At 38.1% G+C, this 17,500-nt stretch overlaps 1 protein-coding gene across 1 annotated transcript in view; it reads left to right on the plus strand.

The window, feature by feature from the left end:
• Positions 1-4,843: 4,843 nt before the first annotated feature.
• LOC115220755 (band 4.1-like protein 4) overlaps positions 4,844-17,500 on the plus strand; it is a 161,356-nt gene continuing 148,699 nt past the window's right edge. Inside the window, exon 1 of the mRNA XM_029790896.2 lies at positions 4,844-5,087. Within this exon, the coding sequence (XP_029646756.2) occupies positions 4,914-5,087 (174 nt within the window). The 5' untranslated portion in view covers positions 4,844-4,913. The remainder of the gene's footprint in view (positions 5,088-17,500) is intronic.

Consider the following 17,500-nt stretch of genomic DNA (forward strand, 5'->3'; position numbering starts at 1 on the left):
TCTATTGCTGTCCGGCAATGTTTATTCAGATGCATTTTTGTGATATTGGGCGTGAAAATACCTTAAGCTAAGCCTGAAAGCAATGAAGTCATAAAAAAAATCATCCATAACTTGCAGTAAGCAACATTTATTAAAATAAAAGTATTCAGAACACAGAATAACATGTAACAAAAACAATTTGCAAACATATTTACATTCCCATTATTGTATTACGCATGCGCGCAAGTGTTTGTTCGACTAAGTGCTGCTGGCTTAATTACGCACGACTCAAGTTAGAGAAGTGGTGCGTATTATAAACAAGGTTTAGGTTTTTCAGAGGTACAGCCCCCTAAAAATCCCCTGCGTATTATACTCAAGGGCGGACTATACTCGAGGATTTACAGTATAGAAGAAGTGTGAGGAAAATATTTTCGGTTCAGGTTGAGTTCATGAAATGTCATTGAGGTAATTAGCTCATGTGCAGTACCAGTTATTATCAGATATGGAGCTGGAATTGTGGACCGGACAAAAGACGAAATGCAGAAACTTAACAGAAAACTAGAAAGCTGTCGACTATGTGTGGGGCCCACTATCCGAAAGCTGATATCAACCGGTTATACATGAAAAGAGACAAGGGTGGAAGAGGTTTAATTCACGTGGAACAGTGTGAGCGGATGGAACGAAACAGCTTGGTGATTTACATGACAGAACAGAAAACTTAGTAAAGGCGGTGAATTAAGAACAAGTGATCAAGAGGAGAAAAGGAGAAAAGAAACAAAAACGAAATTCTAAGAGTTAAAGAGATTGAAGAGAACCCTTTGCATGGTCAGTTTTGGGAAGCCACTGAGGCTGTATGGGGTTTGGTTGGGCTTGGTTGAAAAGGAGTCATTTAAAAAAAAAAAAAACAGAAAAGGAAAACAAACTAAGAGCCTTATTATAGCTACTGAAGACAAAGCGTTACAAACAAATAATTTGAGAGATACATGTTTGGGGTGAATGTAGAGTATGTGGAATTTGAGATGAAACAATGAGACACCCTGTTGCAGAATACGCAACATGGCTCAGGGAGAATATAAGAAATGGATTCATGATCAAGCTGTGAAATATTTATATTGAAAGCTTTGTGAAAAATTACGGAGGCAGGGAGTTGAAGCAGGAAGTACAATCAGTGGGTAAAAAGGGTTCTTGAGTATCCCATTGAATCGGAGAAGAAGATGGAACATAAGCTAAATATAGAAGTTACTGATTGATCCATCATATCGATTAGGGTTCGGAAGAAAGAAAAGTTGAAAAAATACGATCCCTTAAAATTTGAGATTGTGAAGATTTGGATGCATATATGGGTACAGGACATCAAAAAGACGTGAACAAAGCGAGAAACGAGACAAGAACCATGAAGAACATTCCCTTCATCAGTTGTCCCCTGTTTTATCTACTCCGCGTTTCGAAGGTAAGGACAAGACGCGAATTCGTTGAAACAGTCCTTCACGCAAAACAAATTAAATAAAATTTGGGATTTTTTGCGGGGGGTTAAAGTGGTAACTAAAACATGATAGTATGTGTGTGTGTGTATATATATATATATATCTATATATATATATATATATATAATATACTCAGAATGAGCAACAAGAATGACTCCGGTAATTTGGTACGATCATTTCGTACTACATCATTTTATTAAATGTCGTAAGTATTACAAAAGATTTAAGATGCTGAGTACTCATCAGCCAATTATAGAGGTTTTCCATTATTACAAAAATTTTCAAATCAAGTGGCAACATTATAGAGAAGGTAGATATATAGGCAAAGATGTGAATTTAAATTTTAAGAACATATGAGGTAGTAGAGTCTCTCAACTGACTGACTAAGATTTGGTTGTTCCAGACTGCTGTAAAGTTATGAGGAATAGGTTGAAGGAAGCAATAAAGATTTTCTAATTATAGAAATGGGGTATATATTATTATTATTATTATTATTATTATTATTATTATTATTATTATTATTATTCAACGTTTTTTCCATAGCGTTTTTGTCTTAATAACTGATGAGATGCCAAGCAGACTTTAGTCCCAGTATCCGAAACTCTGACTTTTATTATGACAACTAACTCATTGTCCTATATTATATTTATGGATAAATTCCCCTATTTACATAATATCGAGGTATCATTCATTCTTTTGTTGTCATATTATAAATATATATAAGGATAAGATCATTATTTAAATATCGAACTTATCAAGTGGCCAGCATGGGAATAAAAACTACGCTGGAAATAGCAGCCAAAACTTGACTCTAAAACCACATTAAATGTTCATACAGCACCAGGAGAGAAGACAAAAAGACAAAATAAACTAGCATACACACACACACACACACACACACCACACACGCACGCGCTTTTGTTGGGTAGTTGTAATGAATACAACCGTCCGGCGAACGGGAACGTGAAACTCTCAGATTTTGCAGGTTTTATAAAAGTATGTTACTCTACCTTAGGTATTCAAGTACTATTGTTTTCTGCTTTGTTTTACATTCATGTGCTTGCTTGTGTGTGTGTGTGTATACACGCACACAGCGTACAAACATTAGGCTTTCGATCCGCTGGAAATAGCAGTCAAAATCATCTTCACATTATACGTTATTGACCTGAATGAAAAGAAGACTGCATTGGATAAAGTACTTCTAAATATATTCTAATTCTTGCGGGTTACATTTTCTTGACTGGTGAGTGCCTTCAAGCGTAGATCTACTGGATCAATACTGTCCTGGGGTTAAATAAGAACATGAAGTGAGACACAACACCCACACCACAGACAGATATATATAGATGGGTATGTATGTATGTATGTATGTATCTATCTATATATCTCTCTATTTCTCTCTCTCATATATATATGTGTGTGCGTGTGTGTGTATGTATATATAAATATATATATATATGCATATCCGCACTCAACTTACAGACATACAAAATATACACCACGCACATTCACACACACACACATATAATATACCAACATATAAAGAAAATATACCGGTTCTCGGTTCTTTCAACGAAGAGTGAGACAGTGAAAGAAACGGAGAGGAAGAAAAGTAAGGGGCATAGAGTGAAGGAAAGGAAGAAAGAAGGAAGGAAGAATAAAGTGAGAAACACGGATGACAAGGTGGGGTAGACGGAGGAGGAGGAGGAGCGGAATGAGAAACAATAAAAGGACAATGAAAGAGAAGGGGAGGAAGGTGACATAAGAAAGACAGATAGAATGACAGACAGATTGAGAGAGGGTGATTGAGTATCTAAGCAGGACAGAGAGGGAAATGTATGTGTGTAGAAAGAGAGAGAGAGATACAGAGAACAAAGAGCAAATAAGAAGTGAAAAAGAGTTACATGAAGTTATAGTGTCTCTTTCTCTCTCTTTATCTCTCTCTCTTTATCTATCTATCTATCTATCTATCTATCTATCTATCTATCTATCTATCTATCTATCTATCTATCTATCTTTATCTCTCTCTCTCTATCTATCTATCTATCTTTCAAACTAACTATTCTTTTACTTTTTCTCTTTTCCTATCGTTTCATTCATATCCCCCCCCCTTTCTCACTCTCTCTTTCACCTCCCTCTGCTACCCACCTTTCATCCCCCTTCACTTCCTCTATCTTCGCTATATACACACACATACGCACGCACACATACACACACACAGTGTCACTTCTCTTTAATCCTAGCACCGTCTCGCTCATGCACACACACACACACACACACACACACACACATGCACACATGCACACACAAACTACGCACGTACACCCTGGCTTTCTTCCTCTTACTCTCTATCTTTCTTTTTAATCCCAATCCATCTTTCTCTCTCTCTGTACTAAGTTCTCTCTTTCTATTCCCTCCCTCACACGCTCCATATATCTCTACCATTTCACCTCCTTTGATCTACCCGCACTAACTTCTTCTCCTCCTCCTCCTCTCTTGTACTTACTTTTTAATCTTTCCTCCCCTTCCTTCCATTTTATCCTAGCCACTGTACCCCCTCCCTGCACACATACACCCTTTCTCTTTCCCCTTCTCTCCTCTTCCTCTCTCTCTTTTACCATTCATCAAACTTCCCCCTCTCTCTCTATCTCTGTGCCTCTTACCCTCTACCGGCCGTCGACTCACTCCCTTTACTCACTGTATCAAAGCCTCTACTACTCTATTACTCTTTCCCCACCGCTAACACACGAACACATACACAAACGCGCACACACATACACACATCACACATTTCTCTCTCTCTGTCTCTTTCTCTCTCACTATTTATCACTCACCCACCTCCCTCTCTCTATATTATTATTTCTCTATCTTCTACCCTCCCCTATCTCCACTTCTCTCTAACACTGCACTCTTACACTTTCACACATGCTTACAGTCTCTCTCTTAGTTTATCTGTCGTTCTATGTATCTCTTTCAAGTCTGTCTTTTACTCTTTCACTGTGCCCCCCCCTCTCTCTCTCTCTCTCTCTCTCATAGTGGCTCTTTTTCCCGTCTGTCTCTCACACTCTTTCATTACTTTCTCCCTCTCCTTCTTTCTCTCAAACGCAAGCAAAATTTCTGTTCACCCCTCCCTTTCTCTCAGTCTTACTCTTTCACCACTGTTTCTCTCTTTTTTTCTCGTAAACACACCTTTCTCTTCACTTTCTCTTACACTTTCACTACTGTTTCCCTCCCCCTTTCTCTCTTCTACTCACAATCCCTGCCTATCTCTTCTCTTCTCCTCTCTCTCTCTCACACACACACAATCTCTACCTATCTCTCCTACCCTCTCTGTCTCACACAGTCTCAACCTATCCCTCCCTGCCTCTCTATCCTTTTCTCTCTCCCTCCCTCTCTCTTTGCCCTCCCCCCTCCTCCTCCTCCACATATGTCTACAGTCCCTCTGTAGCAATGTCCACGAAACTGTTAAGGTTTCTCCCGCGGTTTTTCCGCGGCAATAAAGACAAGGAGAAGTTGTCTGGTCACAACAAATATTGCCAATATGTCGAGGACGGAATCAAAGCTGGAGACTACGTCTGTCGAGTAATACTTTTGGACGACAAAGAAACCAATTTAGCAGTAAAGGTAACTCACCTACTTCCAGCTATCTCTCTCACGCTGCTCTTTGAACTTTTCACAGCCAGATTGAACACCAATTTCTCTGATATTGCACTTCGATTCTCTCTCTTCCAATTCTGCACTCTTTGTCTCTCCATTTATATTCTTTGGAATTTCGAGCTGTGATTTATTTTATTTCTGTCTGGGTATTTTATTCGTTTTCCTTTTTCTTTTCTTTTCAATCTGTCTGTCTATCGGTGTATTTGTGTCTTAAGGGGTGTATCATTCTGTCTGTTTATCTGTCGGTGTCTGTCTGCCTGTCTATCCGTCTATATATCTATCCGTAAGATTGCCTATATATCTATATATCTATCCGTCTATATGTTTATATATCTATCCGTCTATCTATCTATGTATATATCTATCCGTCTATCTATCTGTTTATATATCTATCCGTCTATCTATCTGTTTATATATCTATCCGTCTATCTATCTATCTATGTATATATCTATCCGTCTATCTATGTATATATCTATCCGTCTATCTATGTATATATCTATCCGTCTATCTATCTATGTATATATATATATATATCCGTCTATCTATCTGTTTATGTATCTATCCGTCTATCTATCTCTTTATATATCTATCCATCTATCTATCCGTCTTTCTATCTCTCTGTCTTTCTATCTGTCTATCTATTGATGTGTCTGTTTATTTATTTATCTATCTATCTATCTATCTATCTATCTATCTATGTGTGTGTATGTGCAGTTATGTATGTATACACGCACCAAAGTTTATCGATATTTGCCCAGCTATCAAAGTTTCTCTCTCTCTCGTATCAATCACTCAATCAAAGCTTGTATCGATACATCTATTTATCTGCCGAACTACCTACACATACCTATTTCTTACTTTCAGTTTATCTGTCTATCGATATTTATCCGTCAAAGTACTATCAATATCTGTCAGAATGTATCAGTACTCATCTGTGAAACAGCCTCTCTTTGTATAACCATCTGATTAACTATCGATACCTTAGTCTATTTCTCTGATTGTAGATTTCTGTTTACTTCTTTATTTTCGATCTGCTCTTCTCTATGTGCCTCTCTTTATTTGTCTGTTGGTCTCTATAGTTTATTCGTGTGTTTCTATCTACATATCTATCTACATATCTATCTACATATCTATCTACATATCTATCTACATATCTATCTACATATCTATCTACATATCTATCTACATATCTATCTACATATCTATCTACATATCTATCTACATATCTATCTACATATCTATCTACATATCTATCTACATATCTATCTACATATCTATCTACATATCTATCTACATATCTATCTACATATCTATCTGTCTCCAGATCTGTCTGTCTATAGATCTATCTATCTATCTATCTATCTATCTATCTATCTATCTATCTATCTATCTATCTATCTATCTATCTATCTATCTGTTTATTTTGTCTGTCTGTCTATCTATTTATCTGTCTGTCTATTTGTCTATCTCTTTATGTCTATTTATTTATCTATCTGCCTATCTATCTTTTTCTCTATCTGTTCGTCTATCTCTGTCTATCTGTCTGTTTGTCTTGTGTCGGTCTCTCTATTTACCTATCTATGATAATCTGTGAATGTATACTCTCTCTTTCTCTCTCTCTCGTCATTTTTCTTATTTATATTTATATCCAACATTTTCCACGTGTAAACTTCATTTTTGTCTTCTGTCTGGCCTTCCCCCCTCCCTCTTTGTGTGTGAAACTATCCTCTGATCATCTCAACGTTAATAATTCCCAGGTGCCTGTGGGTGCGTGTCTGTCTATAACATGCAAGCATATATCCACATGACCCCCACCACACCCACACACACGTGTGTGTGTGTGTGTGTATATATATATACACATATGAAAGTGAGAGACATGCCTACACACAGACATATATTATACATGCATATGTATATGCTTATATAGATATGTAAGTAAATACATATACACACGCATACAAGCGCATCTGTATATGCACACATGTATATGCATATATATATATATGTACATATATATATATGCACATATATATATATATTATATATATATATTCTTTTATACTTTTCAGTTATTTGACAGCAGTTTTGGTCGAACAAATCGATCCCAGGACTTATTCTATCGGGATCTTTTGCCGAACCACGAGGTCATGGGATCATAAACACAACACCGTGGGTTGTCAAACAATGGTGGGATGACAAACACACACACACACACACACACACACACACACATATATATATATATATATATATATATATATATATATATGCGGCATGCTTCTTTTAGTTTCCGTCTACCAAATCCACTCACAATTCTTTGGGCGACCCAAGACTGTAGGAAAAGATGTTAGCTCCATGTCCCAGGGAGTGGGACCGAACCCAGAACCGTGTGGTTAGAAAGCAACCACATTTATATATGTCAGAGATACATATAGACAAGCATTAACTTCGTACTTTGGTATGCATTCAGAAAGAGAATTATAAAAGGCAAGACATTCCCCAACACTACCACTGAAATTCCTGAAGATACCACCTTGGACACCTCCCCACCACCACCATTGACATCTACACCCCAGCACACACATAAACACACACATTGTCTCTTGTGTTTTTTGGCACTTATTGTCCACACAAATCCTCACCTGGTTTCTAATTACCCATACAGTGCAAGCATATACATGTATGTAGATAGATAGACAGATAGATAGACAGATAGATAGAGATATATAAATAGTTACATGTATTATGTGTGCATATATATATATATATATATACATACTTTTTGCTTGTTTCAGTCATTTGACTGCGGCCTTGCTGGAGCACCGCCTTTAGTCGAGCAAATCGACCTCGGGACTTATTCTTTGTAAGCCCAGTACTTATTCTATCGGTCTCTTTTGCCGAACCGCTAAGTGACGGGGACATAAACACACCAGCATCGGTTGTCAAGCAATGCTAGGGGGACAAACACAGACACACAAACATATACATACATACATATACATATATATACGACAGGCTTCTTTCAGTTTCCGTCTACCAAATCCACTCACAAGGCATTGGTCGGCCCGGGGCTATAGCAGAAGACACTTGCCCAAGATGCCACGCAGTGGGACTGAACCCGGAACCATGCGGCTGGTTAGCAAGCTACTTACCACATACATACATATACATGTGTGGTATTATATATCTAATAGATGTATGTGTGTGTGTGTGTGCATATATATATATATATATTTATGTATATGACTGTGGTATGTGTATATATGTAATATACGTATCTATGTTTATGTGTATGCATATATATATGTGAGTGTGTGTATGCATATATATGTGTATGTGTGTGTATGCATATATATATATGTGTGTGTGTATGCATATATATGTGTATGTGTGTGTATGCATATATATATATGTGTGTGTGTATGCATATATATGTGTATGTCTATATGTGTGTGTGTGCATATATATATATGTATGTGTATGTGCATATATATATATGTGTGTATGTTTGTAAGTGTAAGTATATGTCTATGTATATGCGAATATGTATGTAATATTATTTCATTATTTTTAATGCCTGTTTACTTCAAGATTTCCCCAATACGGTCTTCTTGAATCAGCATCATTGAAACTTCAAAGCAAACAGTCATTATGACTATATATATATATATATGTATATATATGGTACCTTTCTTCTTTTAATTCCTCATTGAGTGTATGTTTGGTGTACTGAAGTACGCAAACTTATATTATGAGCAATTTCATATCATCATCATCATCACCTCTATCATCTTTTAATATTCAGCTCTTGGCTACACTAAGAGACACTGCCCAATATGCCGTGCAGTGGAATTGAACTTGAAATCGCACGCCCACACCTGTGCATCATCATTATCATCACCATTATTTAAAGTTCACTTTTCCATGCTTGCATGGCCCAGATGGAATTGAGTAGCATTATCTATGCCCAGATGCTACACACACACGCACACACACACACAGGTGCAGGCATGGCTGTGTAGTAAGAAGTTTGCTTCCTAACTACATGATCCTGGGTTCAGTCCCACTGCGTGGCACCTTGGGCAGGTATAATCCACTATAACCTCGGGCAACCTAAGCTTTGTGAGTAGATTTGGTTAACGAAAACTGAAGGAAGCTTATCATATGTGTGTGTGCATGTTTGTCTCCCACTAGTGTTGGTTTGTTTGTGTCCCTGTAACTTAGCAGTTTGGCAAAGGAGACTGATAGACTAGGTGGTGGGGGACAAATACACATACACGACAAGCTTCTTTCCAGTTTCTGTCCACCATATCTACTGTCAAGGCTTTGGTCAGCCTGAGGCTATAGTAGGAGACACTTGCCTGAGGTGCCATGCATTGGGATTGAACCCAGAACCATGTGGTTGAGAAGCACAAGGCCATGCCTGCATCTAATACATAATATATTTGTGTACAAATACATATAATGAATCACTAGTGTTGTAAACATTATTGACTGCACATAATGTATATGTTATGTTTGTTCACCGCTTCGCTGCAGTAAAGCACTTAGGGGATGACTCCCTCATTACGCTGGGTGTTAAAACAGCTGGACGTCATAGACAGGTGAAACAACCCACCTCCAATTAGATTCAGGAGTGATGGATACCAATATTTTGCTGTTTGTGTGGCTCATCAACATTATGTGCCTGAATCGAACCGGGGACAAATCAAATAGCCAGTCTGTGATTATATATTGATAGCGTAAAAACTATTCGCTGGTAATTCCACTGCATTGCATCCATAAGATTAAATTTAAAAACAAATTAAAAGCAGCACTGGTATCGTGAACATTATTGCCTGCACATAAAAATGGACCCACTACACTCTTGGAGTGGTTGGTGTTAGGAAGAGCATCCAGCTGTGGAAACAAAGCCAAATTCAGACTGGAGCCTGATACAGCTCTCCGACTTACCAGCTCCAGTCAAACCATTTAACCTATGCTAGTGTGAAAACCACCCATTACACTGTTGGAGTGGTTGGCATCAGGAAGAGCATCCAGCTGGAGAAATCATGCCTGATGAGGCTGGAACCTGGTGCAGCTCTCTGGTTTAGCAGTTCCAGTCAAACCAGGAAAACAGACTCTAGATAATGATCACACACACACACACACACAGGCTTCTACATAGCTCCTTCCTACCAAATAGACTCACAAGCTATAATAAAAGACACTTACCCAAAGTGCCATGCAGTAGGACTGAACCCAAGACCTTGTGATTGCAAAGTGAGCTTCTTAACAACACAGCTATGCCTACCCCTGTACATGCTGAATCTGTTTACATCCAGGTTTTCCCTCTGCTCATTTCTACTTCATCATATAGGCACGCCATTATACAATTCTATATTTAAGAGATGAGGAATTATGTACATTGTTTACATTTGACGGATATTTGTTGTCATTTTGTTTGTTGTTAACACAATGTTTCGGCTGATATACCCTCCAGCCTTCTTCAGGTGTCTTGGGGATATGGTGTAGTGGTTAAGAGCACGGGCTACTAACCCCAAGATTCCAAGTTCAATTCCAAACAGTGACCTGAATAATAATAATAATAATAATAATCATATCAAAAAATACCTTAGGAATGAGAACCCAGGTTCGAAATTTCCCCAAGATACCTGATGAAAGCTGGAGAATGTATCAGCCGAAATGTTGTGTTAACAACAAACAAGATGAGGACAAATATCTGTCAAATGTAAATATTGTATGCACACCATTGTTTACGCATCCAATGTATCACACTCACTTCATTTCTTTATGGCCTGCATTCAAGCATCATAACACCTTGCAGCCCTGCAGCATCACACTTAGTACACAAGTCTCATACAATCTACCCTTCACAGTGAGTGAGTAGTTGTTCTTCGCTTTTTTTTCCAGCCCATTCTTACTCTGGCTATCATTCTTTCAGAATCTATCCCCACTGTTAATTAGGCGACCAGGATAACAAATCCTGTTACCCACTTTCAGGGATTTGCCCCAGAATCGGAAAGAATCCATGCCTCATGTACTTTTAGTGCTTCTTGCATTGGTGCATCTGCTGTATGAGAAGTCTGCGTTCTCTGGTAGCTTTCCTCTGATCTTGTTGCACTTCTTTGGCATCAAAAGCTTACACTGGGTTCACCATGTGGGATTTCTATCAACTCCTTTACTGCTTATCATGCAATGCCGTTTCCCTGAAGATAGAACAAGCCTATCACATGTATGTATATGTGCGTGTGTGTATGTATGTATGTATGTATGTAGGTGTGTGTGTATGTATGTGTATGTATATATGTATGTATGTGTGTGTGAGTGTGTGCGTGTATGTATGTGTATGTATATATGTATGTATGTGTGTGTGAGTGTGTGCATGTATGTGTGTGTGTGTTTGTATCAATATATAAATGTGTGTACGTATCAATATATGTATGTATGTGTGTGTGTATGTATAGGTATGTAAACATATGTATTGATATGTGAGTGTATATATATATATATATCTGTGTGCACATGTGTGTATATATATATGTATATATGTGTGTGTTTAAGTATACATATGTGTGTGTATGTGCATATGTGTGTGTAACTTTGTGTGAAATATATATGTATATAAATTTATATGTATATCATGTATGCATAAAACTCTTGATCCTTACGTCACTTTGTAACTTCTGACACACACACTCACACACACACACACACGTGTGTGTTTTTAGTGCTAACTAGATACAAGCTGGACTTGATCAATCTCGGTGGCTGGGTTTCCTGTGTGAAGGTGATATCTGATTGATGAAAGACCTCAAAACACCCAATAGCCTCAGCAAACATTACTGACGATCCGATGTACCCAGGTGCATCAGAAGATGGTGTGTAGAAGAAATTACTTACATATCTGAGAGAGGAGATACTGTGTATGTGTACCTGTATGAGGGTACTACAGGAAGGATTCAGTTAAGTGCAACTGACTCCTGAAGGCTAGCCTGCGGTGGTAGTGTACAGTTCTAGCGAGTTCTTTTAAGTTTTGGGTGGAAGGAAGTACCCTGCTGTGAGGCCTGGAGGAAGGAAAAGATTAGGTAAGTCTGGAGACCACCATTCCACAACATTTCACTCCCCCAACACACGCACACCCTCAGCTCCACCATTTTATGCTATGCATTGTGCATGTAGGGGCCACATAATCTTATGTGTCCTTTTTTCCCCATTAGATATTTACAGCTTGATAAGAAAAATTTTTTGGCTGCTATCTCTAGCAGTCACAGCTACTTCAAAGAGACAGTCAGCTCCTGTAGTTGTGAAGTCACATAGGACAGACTGTACAGTTTTATAGGTGACTCTTCGTTAGAAAAATTTTTAAATACTATTGTGGTTGAGTTAATTAAGTACTTAACTAATCATGGTTAAGTTAGTGCTAATCTGTTTAATAAAATGAGGTTCACTCCCATCAGTTTTAATGTATGAGAAGAAGAGGACTTAAAGAGAATAATAGAAAGAAGACACAAAAAAGACACTAAGAAGCTGTGTCTATCTGCAATGGATGCATGAATGTAATTTAAGTCCAGGAATGGATTTTGCTAAGAAGTCGCAATTGAATGGTTTTGAATTTGCCTGGGATTGGACAAGTGTGTCTGTTGGTTGCAGAATATACGAGGGTGACTCAAAAAGTAATGCCATTTTGTTTAGGACAGGTATAATTACCAATACAGGAACATGTATCATACATCAAAATGAAGCTGGTCCTCTGTGGAGGCACATGGCCTAGTGGCTAGAGCAGCGGACTCGCGGTCGAGGGATCGCGGATTCGAATCTCAGACCGGGCGATGGGTGTGTTTATGAGCGAAACACCTAAGCTCCACATTGCTCGGCAGAAAGTAATGGCGAGCTTCTGCTGACTCTTTCGCCCCAACTTGCTCTCACTCTTTCTCCTGCATCTTGCAGCTCACCTGCGACGGACCGGTGTCCCGTCCAGGTGGGGAACCTATACGCCAAAGAAACCGGGAAAACGGCCCTTATGAGCCAGGCGTGGCTCGAGAAAGAAGGATTACATCCCTACTTCTCAACATAATAATCACTGTTTCTCTCAATAGCAATGTCCCACCTTCGAATGAGAGCATGTACCCCTGCCCAGTAAAATTCTGTTGACTATTCTTTGAGTCACTTCTTCACTACAGTTTTCACTTCCTCGTCACTGGAATAATGTTTGCCTTTCAAATCCTCTTTCGTGACGCCGAAGAGATGATAGTTTGAAGGCGCTAAATCTGGTGAGTGTGGAGGTAGTGAAGAAGTGGCTCAAAGAACAGTCAACAGAATTTTACGGGGCAGGGATACATGTTCTCATTCGAAAGTGGAACATTTAGTTCTTCTATTGTTTTTTTTTCTTCAACTCAAGTTGCTTGGATGCATTGTGACATGTTTTATGCCATACAGATCTATCTAGGCAATGACGTTTCCCAAGATATCAGATTAAGCTGGAGAGATTTTAATAATAATAATAATAATAATAATAATAACTTGGTTGGTTTCTCCAGTCACACTTTGCATTTTGTTTGAGATAGGGAGGCGGGAAAGAGTAAAAGAGAGAAACAGAGAAGTAATGTAAGGAGTACAGGATGAGTGCACATAGTAGGCTTGGTTGCAGACAATGACTAAAGGAGCAGTGAGATAGAAAAGAATCATTGAGACAGAGGTGGAAGAAGGGGAGATGGAGAGGGAGCAAAACACAGTAGTTTTGGAAGGAGTTACACAAAATGAGAAAATTCTTTTCTCTTGAAAATTAGAATTTCATTTCACCATTTCATGTAAGGATCGAGAAATTTGATAGAAGCTGAATTATAACTATTGTGCGTATTCCATATTCCCTGTTATTGCCCATGGTATCAAAATTATTCTTCCAAAGTTAACCATTAAATGATGGGTAACACTAGAATATTTGACATTGATTTCAAATTTTTGGAGCAGGGTCAGTAATTTTTTTTGGGGGGGAGGGGGTTATGACCCCACTCCTCAACTGGTGGTGTCTGTCTATATGTGCAGGAGTGGCTGTGTGGTAAGAAGCTTGCTTCCCAACCACATGGTTCTTGGCACCTTGGGCAAGTGTCTTCTTTTGTAGCCTCGGGCCAACCAAAACCTTGTGAGTGGATTTGGTAGAAGGAAACTGAAAGAAGCCTGTCGTATTGTGTGTGTTTGTTATTTGTGTCTGTCCCCCCCCCCCCACTATTGCTTGACAACTGATGTCAGTGTGTTTATGTACCCTTAACTTAGCAGTTCAGCAAAAGAGACTGATAGAATAAGTACTACGCTTACAAAGAATAAGTCCTGGGGTTGATTTGTTTGACTAAAGGTGGTGCTCCATCATGGCTGCAGTCAAATGACTGAAACGATTAACAGAAAGAAGAGAATATACATATCACCTCCTGCAATGCCCCTCTCCTCTTGAAAGTTTTTTCTTTTTGTCTTGCAAGTACTTGGTGACTCTGTCAGTGCAGGTACCTCTTAAAAGCACCCTGTCCACACTGTAAAGTGATTGGTATTCGTAAGGGCACCCAGCTGTAAAAACTTTGCCAAAACTGACCCTGCCTGTGCTTGTGCCACGTAAGAAGCACTGAGTCCACCCTGCTGGGTTGTTGGTGTTGGGAAGGGCATCCAGCTGGAAAAACCCTGCCAAAGCAGTTACAGAGGTCTGGTGCAGGCCTCTGCCTGGCCAGCTCTTGTCAAACTGTTCCATCCATGCCAGCATAGAAGACATTAAACGATGACGATGATTATAAATACATATATGTGAAACATCTCCAAGCGGCATGTATACAAACATACACAGATGCACACACGTATACACACACGCACACACACATCTGAAGGCTGTAAGGGAAGGTTTATGACAGTGAAGTCGCACATTTGGATAAATAAATAAGCTATTACACATATTGATTTCCCTCTTTTTCTTATGTTTCATACTCAAAAGGAGTGTATTTGCACTTGTGTGTGTGTGTATATATATATATATATATATATATATATATATATTGCGCATGTATTTGTACATATTGTGTATGTGTTTAAAAAGTCCTCCATTTATTGTTGTTATTCCAAGTAATTTGTCTGTAAGTAACCTCAGCTCTTCTTCATCACCCCTTTCTTTCTACAGACATTTCAACATTAAGTTACACCATGACAGACAGACAGACACAGAATCACAAATTGTGTGTGTGTGTGTGTGTGTGTGTGTTTGGTTGCTTTACTGGTTGCACCTTAAATTTCTGTTTGTTAATGGTTAAGAATTATGATGACTAATAGAATAGCACCGAAAGAGAAGATATAATAACTCTTATTCATGATATTAATTCTTGCTCTATAAAATCCCAAACGTGTTGACATATATGGATGTCCTGGCCAAGCTGGATTTCAATATGGAAAAGTTATATAAAAAGAAGGGGAGTGTAAATACATTTGCAATATTTTTGTATTTAGGGAGAGATCATGTTCTGTTGCAAAGCAATATTGTATCGCCACTTGGTGCTCGTGCATAGTTAATATAGGAAAGTGTGTGGGGTTAGTGTGACGCATGTATTAACATTTCGTAAAGTTTACAACATGCAAATTTATAATAAAAAAAAAATGTCAACATCTGGGCCCACATGCAGCAATGTACCAATATCTTAGTCATATGTGTGCGTGTGCATGTGTATACCTGTGTAATGATGAATTTGAGGGGGAGAAACCCTGTATGTATGTTTGTGTGTGTGTATATATGTATACATAAAATAAAGATAAAAATCATGTTAATGATAATTATCTGGTAGACAGCATGGAAATAAACAATTTATATATTAAAATAATTATATATATATATCTATATATCTATATATATATATATATATATATATATATTTAAAAAAGGAGATGTGGAACACGAGTTGTGATATATATATATATATAAAAAAAAAGGAAATGAAGAAAATGCTGACAAAATAATTTAAGTAAGGGAGAGTGTATTTAATTAGGTGATAAGAGAAAAAATCAATCAGAAAGGAACTCTCTCTCTCTTAAAAAAATATCTTTGATAAGCATAACAAATGCGCAACCGGTAAAAAGAACTTTCACCTAATTAAATACACTCTCCCTTACTTAAATTATTTTGTCAGCATTTTCTTCATTTCCTTTATGTATATATATATATATATATATATATATATATATATATAATATATATATATATATAATCTGGAACTCGACTGACGAAAGAAAACTCCGAATAACCCGTCCTTGTTTTTTCTTGTCCCTTTTTGTATCATCTGTCTAGATGTTTTGTTGTTGCCTGTTGTGTTCTTGTCCCATTTTTTGTATTCTTTTATATATATACATATATACATTTGCAAAGGTTTTATACACACACATAAAAAAAATCGAAATCAAATTCGATGACTGGCATCCGTGCTAGTGGAGCGCTAAGAGTACCATACAAGTGAGATCGTTGCCAGAGCAAAAAGCTGGCCTCCGTGCCGATGGCATGTAAAACACCATTCGAGCGTGATCGTTACCTGCGTTGCCTTACTAGCACTTGTGCTGGTGGCACGTGTAAAAAACATTCAAGCGAAGTCATTTCCAGTGCCGCTGGACTGGCTCCTGTGCAGGTGGCACATAAAAAGCACCATTTGAGCGTGGCTGTTTCCAGTACCTAACTGGCCCTCGTGACGGTAGCATGTAGGCGTTAGGAAGAGCATCCAGCTGTAGAAACTCTGCCATATCAGATTGGAGTCTGGTGCAGCATCTGGTTCGCCAGACCTCAGTCAAATCATCCAACCCATGCTAGCACGGAAAGCGGATGTTAAATAATGATGATGATATACACACATCATCATCATTTAATGTTGCATACTGCCATGGGTTGAACTGGATCCACTGTTTCCAAGGACTGCATTGAGCTCCAGTGTCTGTTTTGACATGGTTTTCAAGGTTGGATGCCCTTCTTAATGCCAACCACTTTATATCATGGACTAATATATAGCGGTTCCCTCTTATATTTGAGATTATCACCTGGGACTTCAATTTTTAAATTTGTCATCGGCAACCTCGTTTACTTCATTGTCAGGCTTGATTATGTTCTTGATGCCACCGTCAAAAAGAGTCAACTTTTTTTATTATTTTATGAACAGTCACCGTCATCAGTGAGTACTTGCCAAAGAAATGTAAACATTATAAAATTTCTGTAAAGAATTACAAGTTTTGTATAATGAGAATTGTCACACCATACCATATGGTGAATGCAAATAGGCACACATTTAGTGCATTAGATGAAAAAACTATTGTACAATATCTATTTCTTTACTACCCACAAGGGGCTAAATATAGAGGGGACAAACAAGGA

This window comes from Octopus sinensis, linkage group LG17 (assembly GCF_006345805.1).
Source record: "Octopus sinensis linkage group LG17, ASM634580v1, whole genome shotgun sequence".
Classification (NCBI taxonomy): Eukaryota; Metazoa; Mollusca; class Cephalopoda; order Octopoda; family Octopodidae; genus Octopus; species Octopus sinensis.